At 36.5% G+C, this 19773-nt stretch overlaps 1 protein-coding gene across 4 annotated transcripts in view; it reads left to right on the top strand.

Annotated features, from left to right (window-relative positions):
- Positions 1-9428, top strand: part of KCNT2 (potassium sodium-activated channel subfamily T member 2) — a 245565-nt gene extending 236137 nt beyond the window's left edge. For all 4 annotated transcript variants that reach the window (XM_067535158.1, XM_067535157.1, XM_067535156.1 and 1 more), the window contains 2 exons: positions 4262-4346; positions 7861-9428. In XM_067535158.1, coding sequence (XP_067391259.1) covers positions 4262-4346; positions 7861-7972 — 197 coding nt within the window. In that variant the 3' untranslated portion in view covers positions 7973-9428. The remainder of the gene's footprint in view (positions 1-4261; positions 4347-7860) is intronic.
- Positions 9429-19773: the final 10345 nt, after the last annotated feature.

Raw genomic sequence — 19773 nt, 5'->3', positions numbered from 1 at the left:
GCTTGAGTCTTTCAGAGCTACTGTAATACAAATAATAAATGGCCCCAGTTTGGTCTTAGGATAATTACCCACAATTCCCACTGACTTAATAGGGAGTTGATCATATTTGTCTGAGGGAATAATCAGGCTCAAATGTATTTTTCAGAGAATTTAAAAAGAAAGGAAGAACCCAACAACTTTTCATTCGTCACAGGGACTTGACACAGAAAATTACATTGTTATAATCTTGACTCACATTCTTCTGAAAGTCAGAGGGAACTCTGCAAATGGTGGATTCGTGCCTTCATTCCCTGCCCCCCTCCCGAAATTGGATTTGTTTAAAATCCCAGTTGAAAGTCAACAGTAACGTTCATTTCAATATTCAAATGCAGGAATACAATATGCCAAACTACAGAGTGGAAAAGGCTTAATAGGTAAGCACTTCTCTTCAGCTAATTACATCTATCTGGGGCATTTCTAATTTAGGAATTTTTATTGCAATTTGTTTTTTCCAGATAAGTGTTTGTATTTCATTACAAAGAAAGCCTCTGTTTCGGCAACCCCCTTAATGGCCTCATATTGCACAAAACATCACTGTTCTATGTATTTATCCATCTGCAAAACTGAGATGCCAAATCTTACTACCCTTCTTGCTTTATCACCCCATCCCCACACAAAGTCCTCTGCCCTCACACAGTCTTGAAGATCCATCCATCCCCCCTGCACCCAACCCCAGATTTAGCCCTCTCACAACACATTCTTCTGTCTGTTAGGAATGGGATAGGAACCCTTTTGTAGCACTGTTCTTTCAAACAACCAGAGGAATTACAGAACATGGAAACCAAGCATGTTGCCTCTTTAGCAATCCATTTTCTACTAGTCCAGGGGACAAGGCACTATAAGTAGGACTCAAACAACATCCTTCCATATGAGAGACACAAAGGTGCATGAGGGAATATATTTTATTGGACCAACTTCTGTTTCTGAAAGAGACAAGCTTACACAGAGCTCTTCTTCAGCTTGTCTCTCTCACCATCAGAAGTTGGTCTGTTAAAAGATATCACCTCACACACTTTGCCTCTCTAATACCCTTGGACCAACATGGCTACAGCACCACTGCAAATCTTCCCATTAAGGCCCCAAATTTAAACTGACACAAGCACCAGCATCTTCATACTAGTAACTACATCCACACTAGGAGGTTGTATCACTAACTATGTTGTTTTCAAAATACATATAGTTATAATGGTATAAAAACAGTGTGTAGATAAATCTACAGAGAAATCATGCTGGTCTACCCACCACATTGTAGTAATACATATGAGAATCCACTAACCCACAAACAGCGTCCTATATATTCCATCAGCATCGAGTTTGGGAATCTGAATTTAAAACCAACCTACAATCAGGGTGTCTCTGATAATTGTCATTTCATAAAAATACATGTATTCTTTCAGAATGTGAGATATTTTTTCACTTAAAGTGAACAAGAGTGAACTCAGCACAGAACAAATATTCTTTACCTACCAATCTTGTAAATACAAATTGGTTTCATTTGGAACACTATTTAGGACATGTACCAAAATCAAATGAAACTAGAGGTGGCGATCTAACAGATACCAGAGGGCAGTGTGTGACAATTAGGGGAAAAAAAAAACTGAGCTTTTTGTATAGAACATGTTCCAAGCTCCATTGTCACAGTCATCATTTGCAACAGGAACATTATAAGAAATGATTAAAAAATAATTAGCAAAAAAAAAAAAAAACCAACCCTGACTCCTACTTATAATAGCATTCACTAATCAAGCCAACTTTTTTTTTAACTAATTGGCAGCATATGTCCCTGCTTCTGTCAAGTAACATACACATATGCTGCAAGAAAGATACTTTAATTAAACAGAAAATTATGTTGTATAAAGAGCTGTCTTGAGAGTGGCAAATGTAGAAAATAGGGGGGAAAATCATTTAAAACACTGTTCATTTCTATACCCAGCAAAAAGCTTGTACTACTGTCTGCATTCCAGCATTTCGCATTCAGGGAAACAATATTGCTCATCCAGATGGCTAAATTCATTTCTCCATGTCTCCTACTTTAAAAGTGAAAGAGTTTAAGATCTGAAACCAGCTAAAGAATAGGTTTTTACCAACATTTGCAATGAGAGAAAATACGTTTCAAATCAAAATAATCTTAAGAGATGGTAGGATAGTCTCCAGTTGCAAACAATGATGTTCAGGCACCTGAATTTGCTACATGGAACCTAAATCTCTGATTTCAGTGTTAAAGCTATGAAGAAAGAGAATCCTGCTCTCAGGACTTGGGAGGTAAATGAAGTGGAAGTTATTTTCAGTTGATTTTGTAAATGCTAATTTGTACATTGGGCCCTAGTCAGGAACTTGAATTGTATCCAATATTGGAGAACTAACACAGTCTGCTGCATGATGGTTTGAGGAGTTGTCAATGTACCTGTCCCACTTAGGAGACTGGGTGTAGTGTTCCTAACCAGCTGAAGTTGTGTGTGGTGTTGTCTTTAGTTGCCAGTTCCAGGAACAGTGAGTGCCCTTAATGAGTTCCACTGGTTTGATAAATATACCAATTCCAGAGATATTTCTTATCTTTATGATTCCATTAGAAATCATTGTATTTTTCAACTTGGTGGAACTATTTAAGTGGGCTCATCGTAGACCTTTATATGAGCTTTATATCTGAGTGCCTCAGAGTCCACATCAAAGTAATATGTGTGGAGCACTGTGGCCAGATCTTTGATTGTGAGGGGCAAGTATAATTTTATTGCCAATTGGAGCTAAAAGATAACATTTCTAACTTCCACTGCTATTCAGGTGTAGTGGAAAGTTTAATGTAACTCCTAGCCTGTGAATGGATTAATGCCCTAAACAAAGCACACAATCCAATTACGTGCATCCATTACATCTGTTTTATTCAAGTTTGATCCTGCCATTATTCAACTAGGTGCTTATCTCTTATTTGAGACAGTCCTGGAAGGCTTGACTTTGTTCCCAAACTAGCTACCATCCCTAATTCTTCACAAACATTCATTTGTCTTCCGTGCTGGAAATAAATTAATTCCTGGGTTCAGCAAAATCACACTTTCAAGTCCTCTTGAAGTTAGCGGGATATAGGACATGCTGAATTATTCTGCTGGATAGAGGTCCTCAGTGACTTGACAATAGAGACCCAATCCTTGGTGGCATGAGAAACGTAACTGGTGAGTCTTGCTTTGAAGTCATATGACTACTGAAGGCCAATTGGGACTTCAATGATTGGGCTCAGCACTAATTACCAAGAATTTCAGGCTCAAATCCTAGTAGACTCCATGCAGCCCTTCATCCTGTGCCATGTATTTCATTCTAAATGGGTCTTTTGAGACCTTAAAATTCAGAGAAATCTATACTACATGGATGCTAAGGAACTCATGAAATTTTTTTGAAAGTGTAAGTATTAACTGCAGTATCTATTGGGAAAAAAAGAATCTCCTTCCCACGCTGTTATTCAAAATGCTGGTTGGTTGCCAGCATCCATGCTGTAATTCAGTGATGTACTATGTATATAATTTGTACTTCGGGATCCTTCAAAATGAGGTGTATATTTACATGTAAATATAAAACATGTTTCATGTGTCCAATGTGACTTGATAATACATATTGGCAAGAGGAAGATAACATTATGTGTGGATGTTCCCTCAAAGGATTTTCCTATTCAGCTTACTAACAAGTGATACATTAAATAAAAGCATTTTCAATGCACGTAATGATAGAGAAATATATTTGTTAGCATTAAGGGGATTATGCTTCCAGATTTGATTGTGATATCTCTTGGTTGTGGGTGGGTGGTTGCTTGGTTGGTATAATAATATTTTCTGAGCTGCTTTTTAAAAAAAAATTGAAATTGCTACAATAATGGACATATAGGCAGCTTGCCTACTTCTGTGGTAGCGGGTGTCACTAAATATAACAGTCTGCAGTGTATTCTGCTGCAGTTCTGCTAAAAAATAGCTATTGGTACTTTATTTTGATCATTTCTTGGGAAAGAAAAATGAGTCTCTGTCAAGTATTTCCAATGAAAGCAATTTGAAAATAGGTTTTCCAGTTAAAGAAGTGGCTGAACTTAAATATTGGGTCACTTTGTGAAACAAGTCTGATAGTTCCCTTTTGACGGTTATATGGACGGAACACAAATTTGTAAAGGTTGATTTATCGAAAGCTATAATTCTTACAATTTGCTTGGAAATAATCTAATAAATCCTGTATATTTTTTGTCCTCTAGATGAAATGAATGACCATCAAAACACTCTCTCTTACATCCTGATCAATCCTTCTCCAGATACAAGACTAGAGCTGAATGATGTTGTGTAAGTTGATGGCATAAATCATAAAATCCACAAAGTGTCTCATTTTCACTTTTATGCCCGAATTCATTTCTTTCATTTTTTGCCCATCATTGCTTTTATTATTTTCCCCTCAGGAGGAATCATTTCCACGTACATCCAAAAAAATAATAAAAGAACCCATCCATTAATTTACCCCAGATTATTTTAAAGTTTTTGTTCTTCTTTAAATAACCTTCCTCCTTTCCTCTAAATTGGAGTGTCAGATAAAATTAAACTAAGAAAAGACACAGCTGTTGGATACCTTCATACTATATTATATTCTCACTCCTGTTTTTTGCACATGATTTGTTAGCCACTCAGCATCAATGAAAAACATTGTAAGACCAACCTTTCAAAGACATACCAGTCAATTATTTCAAAGATCATTTTCTTTAAAGATTTGAAGGCCTGAGCCAATGCCCATTGAAGTTAATGGGAGTCTTTTCACTAAAGTCTATGGGTTTATGGTGTATGCCCTAAAAGGAAGAAGTAACTAGTAAATACAGTTAGATAATTAAGATACCATTTACAGGACCGTAACACTTTTAAGCATTGGTTAAAATACTTTTCTTTTTACTTGGTTACCAACAATTTCAGCATTCCAGCCCATGTTGAAATTTGTGCAGAATAATAAAAAAAAAAGCCTTGGCATTGGATGGTAGCTTTAAAATATCATATGATCTAAGTTTAAATAAAGTCGTTTTTTTTTTTTGTTATTCAGACAGTCCACTCCTGTCTTAACTTCCTCACACCATTGCTTAATTATGAGAGTTACTATGAGAGAGGTTATTGTGCCAGAAAATGACCAAAAAAACCCAACCAAATTTCACATAATTATTTAGAGAAGAGCTATAAGAATGAAAATAGGTTTTTCCCCAAACTCGAACCCACTGTTTTGACATTCAAACAGGTTCAGGCTATTTAGTTGTTATTGCCTGTCTCTGTACTTCCTCAGTTTGGCCAGAACCACAAGCAGAAACACTGTAATGCTCAAGCTTTTCCAGACTGGAAGAAACATCTGAGAGTTCAACTTTGTGATGTTGGGGTTTGATCCAGCTGGAGGCCAAGCATGCTAGCCCCACTATGTGCTTCACTTCAATGGGACTACTCACATGTTTCACATTAAGCATGTGCTTTGCTGGATCAGGGCCAGAGTGCTGTTCAAGCTTCGCTGATGACTGGTGCAGCTGTATGTGGCCATGAGGCACTGTACATGTAATTATAAGTGTTGGAACAGAGATTCAGGAAAAATGTAATAACATTAATGCGCACACTTCGCATTTGCTGGCATCTCAGCAAAACTGAAAATTGGAACTAACAAGTTTTTTATTTTGTCCATAACATTGATTTGTAAAAAATATAATATCTCTATCACTTACTTGCTAAACACAGACAACATGACACACCATGTGAGATACAGAAGAAGATGCTGAATCCCTAAAGATCATATTGTCTATATAGGCCAGCACTGCTATCTTCCTGGAAATGAAGCCAACCACCTTCAAAAAACTAGGACAAAATGTGACAACACAACACAGACTACGCTAATAGAGCAAATCAGACTCTGGGACAAGGACTACAGTTACCAGCTAGCTCCTCTGGCACTGTCCATTTGAAGGATGAAACTTGCCTCTGTAAGAGACAACTTTCCTGGAAACTGAATCTACCAGACTGTAGAAAGACACACCACAAATCTTACAGCTTCCACTTAAAGCAACGTGCACTTTTTCAAGCTAGACTTTGAAATGTACATATAATAAAATTCCCCTGTAACATCCCCCTAGGCAAAGGAAAAAAAACAAACAAACCACCTATGCCACATACTTCATGTACTTTTGGGTGCTCAGATAAAGCCCTCACCACCCTAGTATAAGAATTTGAATGATTTAAAACTGTAGTCTAAACGGAACACAGTGGGAGCTGATGGGTGCTCTGCACTTTTGAAGAATCAGGTACTTAAATATTTAGGAGCTTAATTTTAGCCAAAAAATATTTAAAACATAGTTGCCTACAGTGTCAGGCACTTCAGTCTACAAAGTACAGCATGGGCAAAGCTAAAATCATTGTTGTTGCTGTTAAAGCACTGCAAAAGTCACAAATGCAAATCTAAGCATTAGTTTCCTATCAGAGAAATAGTAAAAAAAAGAAACAGTTTTTCATTTAATACATTCATTTCCGGAGTAGTTACTGACATGAACAAAAACGTTCAGAATTGCATCAATAAATTACTGTGACAAATCAGTGGGTACATTATGGGGTGACAAATGTAACATTTTTGCCTTCATACATTTAATATGCAAATTATTTTTCTTGTATTAAAACTGGAGTCTTGTTTAAGCTGACAAACACATTACAGCTGTAAGCACGTCGGTCAGAAAAAGTTTGGGTCCAAATCTTTACTTGAAGGGACTTAGCATGTTGTGTTTTGACGGAATTAGAAACACTAGCAATTAATCTAATCTATTTTCCTGTCCATACGATTATAGACTCATGAAAGGTACTGACTGACAGCCCTGAAGACTGATCACCTATGTTTATTTATGAAACAGATACAGTGTGATCTGTGATAGCATACATTTTCTGCATTGCCTCATTGTATCTCCTCCCAGCAGAGACAGCTGTTCAGTCTACAATTAAGTCCCAGTCTAGCTGCCAGTGAAGTCAGTGGGAGTCTCTCCATGGATTTAGCTGAGATCAAATACCTTAATCCTTAGCTCCTGCTGAGATTGCTAATAATTTAGCATGGTGTTTCATTGTGATATTTCTTTTGCCCACTATGAGACCACAAACTCACTTTACATAGAGTAGGCCACTCAAAAGCCAACAGATGGATGAAAACTACTTTTTGGATACTACTCCTCTTGGTTGTGAACCGGTGATGCAGTTTTCTTATCCTATTAATTTAACCTTTTGAACTTTCCAGTTGCTTACCATGGATTTGAACCCCTTAATCTCCTCCAAATCTAGTATTAATATGGCACAATGGAGTGATAAATCTAAAATGGTGCATCCTTCTTCACTGAATGAAGTTTAATTCCTGATTAAAAGCCCTCTGTGCTTTGAACTGAAGTTTAAGTTACTTGCTGGTATGTTTAGTTATTTAAACAGGAATTTTGCTGATGAAGAGGCTCCAAAATTTGATCCAAATGTATAGGGATGCAATCAGGTCTTAATGATACTCAATAAGTAACTTTGAAGGAAGTTTACATTAATTTCAGTGATGGTAACATTTTGCTCCATTACTTTATGAAAACATACAAGTTTACGAACTACAGTACAGTGTGCAGAAAAAACATATAAAGGGAATTATATGTCACTTCTATAAGGCAATGAGAAACTAAACTGAAGTTTCCACTTTAGTAAGTTTTTCATGTGCAAAAGATCTCTAAGCTGTACTACTACCTTTGCAATAACATGCTAGGGAAGCATTCAAATGTATTTTTTCCTAATTTACAAACTTCTATGACAACTGTTTTTTTTTTTTTTTTTTTAATAGTTACTTGATCCGACCTGATCCATTGGCGTACGTTCCTAATACCGCATCCAGCCGAAAAAATAGCTTCTGCAATACCGTTGGACAAGACGCCAGGGAAGAAACACAACTTTGATATATTATTGTGCTCAATGATAAGAGACCATTTTTTTATATTATTTCCAGTAACCATTTTGAAATCTAATCAAAATGGAATGGTTTTATTTTGTTCAGATCTTCTTGAACCAGAGAATGCTATTCGATAAGTGGACAGGAATTCAAGTTTGAGAAAACTTGTACTCTGAATGCCAGTGATTGCCATGTCTGTAGCATGTTCCAGTGACTTTGGAAATGGAACTTTGTCACACATTTATGGAGTGATTATGAAAGGCTATATTACATTTTAATAACCTAATTGGAACAAATTCCATCATCCTGAATTTAATTGCTGCTTCTAAATGTTATGTTTATCAAAGGGACAGTGAGTCACTGACTAAGCCTCTGACCCATAACTTGAAAGTATATCAGTCCAGGTGCAAAACATATCAAACTCCTATAGACACTAGCACACGTACAGAAGCATATTTTAGTAGTAGTAACTATTCCTATTAGGGTAGCTCTCAAAGGTCCCCATCAAGATCATGTACCAAAAATCACAGCCCATAAGATCATTTTCAGGTTTATCTCTTTGCCCACTTATATTGGAACAGATAAATTTTATAGGCTCCATATGGCCCTTTAGAATGTACCTGATTATTAGTTCTGCTGGGTTTACAAAGAGATCAGTTTGAATAGGGCACACTAAGTGAACCCTCCAAGGTCTATTCTAAGGGATTTCCACTGGATGAATCCTGGCAGGTACACATGGATGTTTTGGTTTTACAGAACTTCTCTCTCCCCTAGAGACAGGAATAGTGTAAGCCCTCATGATTGTCAAGAACATTTTCTAGATGAAGTATAAACGGGTAAGGTGCTGTCTGCCTGAGTATCCAGACACATCTGAAAAACCATAGCTGAGGTGCAAATGGCCACGTTTATCTTAACAGGCTGTTAAGTTGAAATCTCAAGAATTAAATGTCAGGTTTATTATTTTCACATCCCATTAATGCACATCTCAGATCCTAAATGCCTCCTACATCTGTGCAGATGGAAAGCACCCCAAATGTCCACCCTAGTATCCAAGTGCCAATTCCTCTAGTTTTCCTCAAAAACTTCTGATCTGGTTGTGCATAAAAATATGCAGCTTGAAAATTAGAGAGTGTTTGAGACAATGCAATATAAAATGAACAGAATATCAGATTAACTGAGATGGGAAACTGGACTAATTACATTGTTCAGTTTCATATTTAATACAAGAAAAAAACCCTCAAAATTTTATTAATTAACTGAAGCTGCTGCATAATCTCCAGTCTGCTGAGAATGCAGGGTACTTGCCCCAAAGGTTTGGTCAAGTGTTGCCATGGAATACACAGGGTAGTGTAGATGGTCTTCCAACGTTGCATGCTTGCTCCTCCACCTCTCCAATAAAGGGAAGATTGTGCATGAACAATAAACAGTCTAGGTATTTTCAAAAGAAGCTCCACCTGTAATAATCCATATAAAACTGTTACAAGAAAATTCTACTGGGTAGCCATCTGGTTGAGTTGCAATGCTCATTGTACTTTGAACTCCTTGTTAACTCTATATGTACAGAAGTTATTAAATAGTCTGCAAGAACATGTAATTACTTGTTTACATTATATTTTCTATATTTGGAACAGCAGCTACACGGTTGTATGTGTCCTGAAAAATAAAAATGCCAAAATTGCTCAATGAGCCATTCATGGATGTAAATATAATTTATTATATATAATGATGTCAAATTTAGTGTCACATTCACCTTATGAGTGACAGGGAGTCAGCTACTGTCCCCATCATATTCCCAGATTCCCCTTCCCACCCAATCCTCTTCTTTCTTTTCATTCTATGAATTGGCTTCTTGGTTAAATAAACTCATTTATATTATGTCAGCTCCTATTATTCCACAACACATTTTGAGAATCATTCTTTTTGTGATAGTACTAGCTCAATTCAGCAAGATTTGCACATCCTAAAATTAAAATACACTGAAGAAAATAAAATAAGTAATATAGGAAGATGATCTGGAAAACAGAGAACAATAAAAGTTTCTTTTCTGCAGCACAATGTATCCAAATCCACTGTTGGGTTTCCAAATGGTTTTAATAGCCCTGATTAAAATACATGACTAGTCAGTTTTTCTGACTATTTGTTTTTGTTTCTTGTATTCACACTTCCCTGGAATGATTTATATCAGAAAAAAAAACAGTTGAAGGGAGGAGGGGAATTGCATCAAACTTAAAATTTCTGTATACATTGAAAATGGAACACTTTTTACACGGCTGTTTATAGTCTTGGAATTGATGCAAATCAAAATGTTTGCTGTCCATGTACTTTTCAGATGCACTCTATGATTAAAAACGTGTCTGATTCAATAGAGGAGCTATTTCAGAACAAATCTCATGTGTAAGGTGAATAATTGTTACAACAGAAACATAAGAAAGAGGGGAAGGATGTCTACAATCACTTTTATTTTGCTCTGCAATTACAGAAGAATCCTATGCTTAGTACCAATACATGGAATGTAACCTATTTTATAAATTCAAATTCATAAGATGGTTACAATTTGAGAGACAGCTAACTATAGTTTTAAATCCATCAACAAACAGAAGTGAACGTTTCACTTTGAAATGGAATTAAAGGGCACACCATTTAATATCTACTCAGAAGGTAAATACCTTGGAACATTTGAATAGGAGATCATATGCAGAAGAGTTTTTGTTAGGAATTTCTTATCACACAAGGGACACAATTTGCCTTTTTCCATTTGCTAGAGGAATATATTAAAGAAAGGTATAGTGAATCAGACTGGAAAAAGGCATTTCCTGGAAAAAAGACCAATAAAGTGCTTCTCCCGAGTATTGAAATGCTAACATAAATAATAATAAAGACAAATGTGGCTTTCAGAAGGCTTATTTTAAATAAGAAATGAGATATTAAAAGCAAAGAAAATGAAGATACCAGAAAAGAAATTACAAATAAAGTAGATCAAATAAAGTAGATTCACCATGAGTTTTGTTCAGAGTTTTTCTGGATACTGGTTTAGGAGCCCAGAGACCTTAGTTCAAATTGCCATCTCTTCCCCTCATTTTCTTTGATCTTTGGCAAATCTCTGTGCATCTATTTCCCCTTCTTTTTCTCTTTCCTATCTATGTAGATTGTAAACTCTGTGGAGTAAGGGCTTTCTTTAATTATGCACGTGTACAATGTCCATTACAATAGGGTTCTGATCTCAGCTGAAACCTCTAGGCACTACCATAATACAAGTAATATAAAATAATAATAATAAATACTCTTTTGAACCTTCTTAGGTCCTGATCCTTTAAAAAGTTCCTCTTGGATGAAACCTTGCACTTGTGCAAATCTGATGGCAAAATCATGGATTTTGATCTGAAAACAAGAAAATCAGTAGAAATTTGGCAATTAAATGTAATTTTGTTAATTAATAGTGCATCAAAATCTTGGCCAACTTCCTAATGATAATAATGCCAACTATAATAAAGATTATACTTTACATCCAGATCAAACCAGATTTGACTTCTTTCAGTAGTAATAGGCCACCTTTTATTTATTGAACTCCTTCCTACAAACTAGACTACATATACATTACATTCTTCATTTACATAGGGCCTAATCCTGAAGGTACTACTGGGTCCCCCAATTCCCATTGAACTCTATCCTGAAGCTATTAGAGTCCAAAGGAGTTTTGTCAAGGATGCCAATTGGATCAGAATTGAGCCAACTGACTAATGGAAGCTTAGGGTGCAATTTTATTGAATTGTACCTATAATTACAAAATGGACTGTATAACAGTGACTGCTGGAAACCAGTAAAATAGATATAATCAGTCATTCACATCAGTTGACATACTTCCCTGGTCCTTTATTTTCTTTGAACCACTAGTGACCAGTGGGGTGAGAAATGCCTTGACAGTTAATGAATTGCTCTTTGGGCATTAAGCTCAGGAGATCTGTACAAGCAATCACAGAAGACATACAGAGGCAGCTTGGCAGACTGTTGTTTAAAGAGGGGTCTGAGAAGTGTGAGCTCTTCTCTGCATAAATCTTTGAATACATTTTGTTAAATTACTTGTTGTGAATAACGTCAGTATTTCCAGACCCAGTCTCTCAAAACTCAGGAATCAGATAATCTCTTGATTTGTGAGTAAGAAAATACTCTGGGTTCCTTTTATTTACCTTCTGGAATCTTGAGAATGAGAGAGAGGTTATTTTATCTCTTCATTAGGCATTGGTGAAAATACTACTGGACTACTATGTCCAGTTCTGGTGCCCACAATTCAAGAAGGTTGAGGACAAATTGGAGAGAGTTCAGAGAGGAACCACAAGAATGATTAAAGGATTGGAAAATATACCTTAAAATGAAAGAGTTCAGGAGCACAATCTGTTTAGTTTAACAAAGAGAAGGTTGGGGGAGGCTTACTCAGAATCTATAAGTACCTACAGGGGGAACAGAAATTTAATAGAGGGCTCTTCATGCTAGCTGACAAAGATATAAAAAGAGACAATGGCTAGAAGTTGAAGCTACACAATTTTCTTTGATTCTATGAAATTTAAATTGGAAATAAGATACATTTTAACCATGAAGGTAATTAACCATTGGAACAATTTACCAAAGGTTATTGTGGATTCGCCATGACTTGAATTTTTTTAAAAGTTAGACTGGATGTTTTTCTAAGAAAGATATGCTGTAGTTCAAACAGAAGTTAATTCATGGAAATTCTTTGACAGATTAGATGCCATCTAGGTCAGATTAGATCATCACAATGGCCACTTCTGGCCTTCTATCCATATGAAGACCATGAGAACTAAGAAGAAAAAGAGAGAAAAGAGTAAGTCTAGATTCTCATGTGTTCACATGACTACATGAGTTTTAAGAATAATCACCAAATATCATAAGACTAATGATAAGATTGCAGGATTTGTTCATTCACTAACATTCATTGCAAAGTATAGCCTGTCTTCTGTTGACAAGTTACATGTGACCTAATCAGATTTCTGACCAAGGATTCATTGGATGTAACTGTTCACTAAATAGTTTGTAAGAATAAAAATCCATATTGATCTGGACTGTTTTAGTCACAATGTATGATTGCTCACATGGTTTTGGTTTTGTTAAATGATTGAATTTCGAGATGAAGACTAGCAAATATTTGTAGGTGAATACAAGTAATTGTTTGGGATGCAGTTTATCTCATGAATGGGGCCAGTTCAAAGCCTATGCACCACTTAAATTCTTACTTACACTCAGAAATTCTGTAGGTAAGCCAATGATCAGGTCAGCCTAATTTATGCAGAGAGGTACATGACCACTGTGGAGGTACAAGGCCTCTACTGATTTCAGCAGAAATGCTGGCTGAGCCCCCCACATTTTCTAGGAAGCAAATGTTTTCCCACAACAGACCATGTAATAGACACTGTAGAATTTACTGGCCCTTCTCTGGGAGTAGCCTGAGCGGGGTGTATATGGCCTGCTCTCACTCATTTTCCTGTCAGGATTAAGAATTCAGATGCAGAGTATAGCAATACTCCTTAATGACAAGCTATTTTAGAATATTATTTAGTTGTATACATTTATATTACATGGGATAGATTTATTTATTTGGCGTATGCAATCCAGTCAAGTCAATCCAAGCCACAGTGGTTTTATCAATGATGTTCAAGGCACAAAGACCTCCAAAAATTAAGTCGTAAGTAGATGACTGTGTGGATTTTGTACGAGGCAGATAGCACGTAGCATGATTTTTAGAATTGCCCCAGGTTAAATTAGCAGTGTTGGTATTGGAAATACTTGTAAACTTGACTCATAAAAAGAGCAAACATTACATGGAAGTCCTTGAGAAAATAAACATGCATTGCCAAATAACTGTTTTTACAAATATAGTTTCTTTAACTACAATATAGTGTGTTCAATAACCTCACTTCAGCAGTATCATGCTATCTGGAGTGGTTCATGATTGTGCATAATTACCACAGCACAGCCGTCAAAAACATGGCAGACACCTCAAACTGGTGATATATTCTGTAATTAGGTTTCACCAACCAAGCAACAAATGTGAACTCTTGGATCACTAGAACAGTCTTACAATGGAGTCACAAGCAGTCCCCTTCGGCACTCCAGTCTACCTTGCCACCAGGGAAGCTGGAGTCAGTGACAATTAGTCACCTATACCAAAGATCACATGCCTCAGATCAATTTGTATCTCAGATACCACATCAAAGATAATGCTTGTAGCCTTCCTGTAATAAACTAAAAATGTATATTAAGTAGGAAAAAGAAAAACATTATTGAGATGTTAAAGCAAGCAAGCAAGCTTATACACACAAATGAATTACCATCTATGGTTCCTAAAGATGACAGCGTTGTCGTGATCGGTCAATTCAAAATGTCTTTCAGGACAGACACGGTGCAACCCCTGATTATCCCTGCCTTAGTTTAGTGTCTCTGGCCCTGTGAGAGTTTAAAGAGCAAAGAGATGAAAACTTTTCTTGTGACCATGTTTTATCTTTTTCATTTAGCCATCCAGTCCATGACAAGCTTCCTCAAACATAGCATTTCCAAGATGTGGTATGGCCATTCACCAATTCTTTGTATTGTGATGTTCTTTAATGGTTCATTTAATCTCTACAGGCCTCCTTAATGGGGGGGGGGGGGGGGGGGGGTGGGAATGATTCCTGTGCCTGGGTTTATGAGTTCAGAGCAAACATTTTCAAAGTTACAAAATAAATCTTATGTATTTCCTTATAGCATGGAAGTGAGATTAATGCATGCAGTAACTTGTAATCATTGCAAAAAGTCTACTAACATACAGATAAGATAGTTTGTTTTCCAGCTATCAGTTTGTCAGTTCTCAGTTAAAGCCTATGACACTTGGTTTAACAGGGTGTGGAACACCTACAGATAGCCATCTAGTCCATGACAAACTTCCTCATACATAGCATTTCCAAGATGTGATAAGGCCATTCACCATTATTTGTATTGTGATGTTCTTTAAGAGTTCATTTAATCTCTATAGCAGGGGTGTCAAACTCATTTGCTATGGTGGGCCAGATTTGAATTAAATGTATTTCAAGTGGGCCATACATACTATAAATCGAAATACTTGGCACAACCATTTTTATGTAGTATTATATTTTATTTGACAGATATCAGCGATATAAAAACTGCAGTAAATTCACTTCTCCAACTACTACTATTTTACGATTAAAAGAATCGATCAATGATTAAGAATTATAGTACTGCCCCAAGACCACACTGTCCCTCTCCCGCATTTTTGAGCGCTGTGTCTCGTGCACACAGTGCTCCATGTGCTGCCGCCAGAGTACACACATCTCGTGGTAGCGCGCAATGCTGTGACATCTCGCGGCGTTGTACTCTCTGCTGTGAGATCTCGTATCCACACAGTTGGTTTGGTTTTTCAATGAAAACCTAAAATAAAAATCAATGTCTTTGCATTTTATTTTCTTTGGGGGAGGAAGGCCAATGCTTTCCCCTTAATCAGCTCTTCCCACTCTAGAAGGACCCAGTTAACATGCATTCATTCTGTACACTGCTCAAGGCAAGATTACAAGAAATGAATTCAAGGTGGGGGCCTTCATCACCTCTCGGCTGGACTGCAATACAACATATCTTGTGATGAAGCCTTCAGTGCTTAGTAAATTCTAACTGATACAGAACACTGCAATGCATCTCCTCAGCAACAATGGCTACTCCAAACACATGAAACGTCTCCCATTTCCTACACTGGCTTACCTCAGAATCTCAAATCAATTTCAAGGTTTTGATCTTCATTTTTAAGGTGTAAAATGTCCTGTGCGCAGGGTACCTAAAAGATCAGTTAAAACTCTGGATGAAAACCATAGCTGACAACTTCAAACCTCTGGCACAAAGGAACTCTTCAATAAGGATAAAGCTTCTCTGGATAGGAGACAGCACTTTCTTGGGGGCTGATCTGGAGTGTGGAATGAACTCCCCCAGAAATGATGGACCAACACAAACCCCACACCGCTGGTCTAAGTACAAGCCACATATTGTGACCTTGACTTTTCTAATATAAAAATATAGCAATGTGTCTGTATATAATCATATGCACGCAGACACATGTTTCCCTGCACACACTTCTTTTCCAGGGGTAAGGATCAGAGAAGAAACCACAGGTTACAGATGTTAGTACACTAGGCAAACATCATTATGACTATCAGAAGGTGCTCAGATATTAGAGTGAAGAGTGTGGTATAAGAACCTACTTTGAAGAGTATAATGGAAATGATCCAGAAGAAAGGGTGGGCAAAATCCTAGGATACAAAAGACCAAGTCCATCCAGGCATATGTCCCCACACCCAATGTCTCTCTTTTGGGCAGAACCAGAGTCAGGACGTATATGATCTGAACGTTCATACCCAATGGAAAGGTGGGAAATTTAAAACCAATAAAAGGCAACACTTTCACAGAACATATGGAAAAAACATGGAATTTACTGCCACAGGAAGTCATTAAAACTAAGAATTTAAGATTTAAAAAAAGGAATAGATATTTATATGGATACCAAGAACATCCAAAATGTTTGTTATTAATTGTGATAACTGGAGGGGATATTTAACATTGCACTTCAGGGTTTATGCCTATCTCCAACTTTAGAGACCAAGATGAGATTTATGTAGGGGTAGATTATCACCATCCTGCCTATCACCCACCCATCTGTCCTCTGAGGCATCCAGTATTGACCACTGTTGGAGACAGGATACTGGACTAGATGGACCGTGGCCTGATGCAGTATGGCAGTTCCTACATTCCTGTGTTCCAGTCAAAGATTTGCCTATTTGTTTAAAGGCTACATACACTTCATTTGCAAACTAAAATTTCATTGCCTAACAAAAATGACTTTTACTGGAACACTGAAGATAGGAAAATTTAGTCAAGGCCATTCTTTACATGAAGTATCTGAGGCTCTATTTGTATAAAAAGATCATGGAAGTAACTAAATTTGCCTTTGCCTTTCAAATCACTTTATGTGCCATTATTATATTACCATATTTATTTCCCCCTACTTATGGTAATGTTAGCTTTCTAGAATTCACAGATTAGCTTTTCAGAGTCCTTTCATCTTAATCATGCTGCTGCTTAAATTCATCATCCTCCAGTAGTTCTCAAATACTGCTTGGGAAGATCTTCCCTATATTTGCATGGGTTTTCTTCCATTGATGTGCCACTTTTATTCTTTAGGCATTTAAACAAACACAGTTAAACTGATGACGCTTTGTGCTCATATTCTCCCTTTGGATTTTCTTTTACTATAATGTTTTAAAAATGCAAAGCCTAGAAAATGTTGGCCACACTAAATATTACTTCATGTTGTCAGACTTTTTCAGAAAGGTTTTAACTTCTATCCTTTTAATTTACGTATTCTTTTAAAATAGAAAGGAGGGTTTTTTATTTTTGTTTTGTTTTGTTTTGTTTTTTGTCAGTAAAAGGAATATTGCATAAGTGCCAAGTGAAAGAATGATAGTGAGCAAAGAAATCATAATAAAAAACAGTCTGAAACAGATGTTAAAATAAATAACAATTGGTATAATTAGTGAATCTAGAGCTCCTTATGGGTCTCCTGGTAATTCTCTTTAATTTCAGCTTGCATTCACACAACATTTTTAGATTGAACAATGTATAATTACAGTCTCCGGAGAAACTAATAATTAGAAAACTGAGAAGTATCCAAATAAATTATCTAAATATATACCTACTATCCCACATTTGATACTTTCAATTTGAATATAGCAGCATATTTTTAAAAGCATTGTTCTTCTCTCTCACATGCTTTTTAAATTTAGTTAATTTCACACATTACAGTGCCTAGGCCAGATAGTGCCTAGGCTTGATATAGTCTAATACCACCTTTTTCTGTTAATTGGCTGATTTGGGCAAAACAACTCCATTTATCACTTTTTAGTCATTTGTATTCATCAAAATGTCATTTTAGGGAGTTAATATCTTGGTACCTCCTATACCTGCTACATAATGTAATATTTTGACAGCACTTTCCTGTGCCAATTTCAGCTAGCTTGGTTTTTTCCACTTATACTCCTGTTCACTCGGTTTTTTCCACTTAGGCCTTTAGACTGTTTTACAGGCCTTAAGCTCTCACTTCTTACTACATTGACATGTGGCTCTTTGCGATATCTACATCTATTTTTTAACTCTTTGACTCTGACTGGTTGGCCACCTCTGCTCTATGGTATTGACTTTTTATTGTTACCACTAGATAAAAATACTATCTACATACCTCCTCACACATTATCATTTTACGCCTGCTAATCTAGCAAATACATGGCCCCTCATCTATCTGTCTTCCTGTCATCCACCTGGAACCTTTAATATTCCCATCTCCATAATAACTGAGGCACTTTGTGTGGTTTTCTTCCCATTTGTACAACCTGGTGTGTGGGTGGTTTTTTGTTTTGTTTCCTTTTAAGAAACAGATCTAAAGTGTTTGAGCCTTATAAATCATCCAGTCAGATTATTTCACTGCAGCAAGGACACTGGGTTGTTTGATAATATGTATGTGCCGGAAAAGAAAGTAAGAGAGCTGGTTCACCACTTTCATCCTTTACATTTGTTATTCTTATGCCAGTATGAAGAGATACCATCTGCTGCTGCACTTTTTCAGGCTAGCAGCTGGATTCTATCCTACCTTCTTCTCCAGGGGAGAATGGAATGTTTTAATGTTTAAAAAAAAAAAATAGGTGTAAGTCCGATTGGTTAGGAGTTGAGATAGTTCTGTGGTCTATGCTGTTGTATATCATAATATTATCCCTTGGAACCCACCATGCTAAACTGACTATAAGAACTTTTTATTAAAAAGATAGAACTAGAAAGTGACAGACACTCCTGGATCAAACAAAACCCAATCCTTCAGGGATCCTCAGATAGTGTGTCTGACACATGCTAACCTTCTGCTGTGCCCTTGGATAGTTTGTGAGAATATTAAATATTATTCGGCCTCAAATAATTCCAGTTTTCATACTGACCTCTTCAAATAATTTATTGATATGCCTAGAGGGAAGAGAAATATTTTTACAGCATAAAAGCCAGTTAAAATAATGAGTTATCTCTGGGCATCTTAAAAAGCTATGCAAATGTTTGGAAAACAATCCTTATGATGCGGGCAAATCAATATAATTCCTGAGGCAAGATATGACTTCTTTAATTGGACTGCATGGGTAATTGTTTATACTTCAAATGAAGGCATACATTAAAATTTACTGCATTGTGTGGGGGAGTGTCTTAGATGCCTCAGTTTCTGTACGCTGTAAGAATGAAATCGTGTTCTAGAAGAGATAAAATCCAGTCTAAAAGTGTAAAACAGCCTTTTCTAACAGTTTCCTTTTTATGGAAATGGCTAAAATAAAAATTGGGGAGGAAATTCTAGAGGATGCAGACAGTATCACACGTGTGCAGCCATGCCAGCAATTATAAAATCTGATTATAGATTAATTTTTCCTTTCTCATCATTTTGGATACCACTAGAAGCAGAAATAGCGGATTTTATGAGTCTCTGTGTCCTGACAAATAAATAACAGTAGATTATTTGCTTGGCTTTTCCTGACATTAGTATCAGCTGACTACAATATTAGTATTTCTACCTGTCTGATACACTGATTAGCTACCTTCACTGCCATTTCTTAATGTTTCAGCAATTGGATCTTCTGATTTAGTTAAGGTTCTGTCAGTCTCATTTTTAATATATGGACAATTTTAAGTGACAACAAGCTAGGTCTAGCAGCTCTTACCTTTCATTGTGGTATTGTG

This window comes from Emydura macquarii, unplaced genomic scaffold, assembly GCF_026122565.2.
Source record: "Emydura macquarii macquarii isolate MOO-44397 ecotype Brisbane River unplaced genomic scaffold, CSIRO-AGI_Emac_v2 contig_3477, whole genome shotgun sequence".
In the NCBI taxonomy this organism is placed as follows: Eukaryota; Metazoa; Chordata; order Testudines; family Chelidae; genus Emydura; species Emydura macquarii.
Note: the sequence above shows the minus strand (reverse complement) of the source record. Positions and strands in the feature narration are given on the sequence as shown.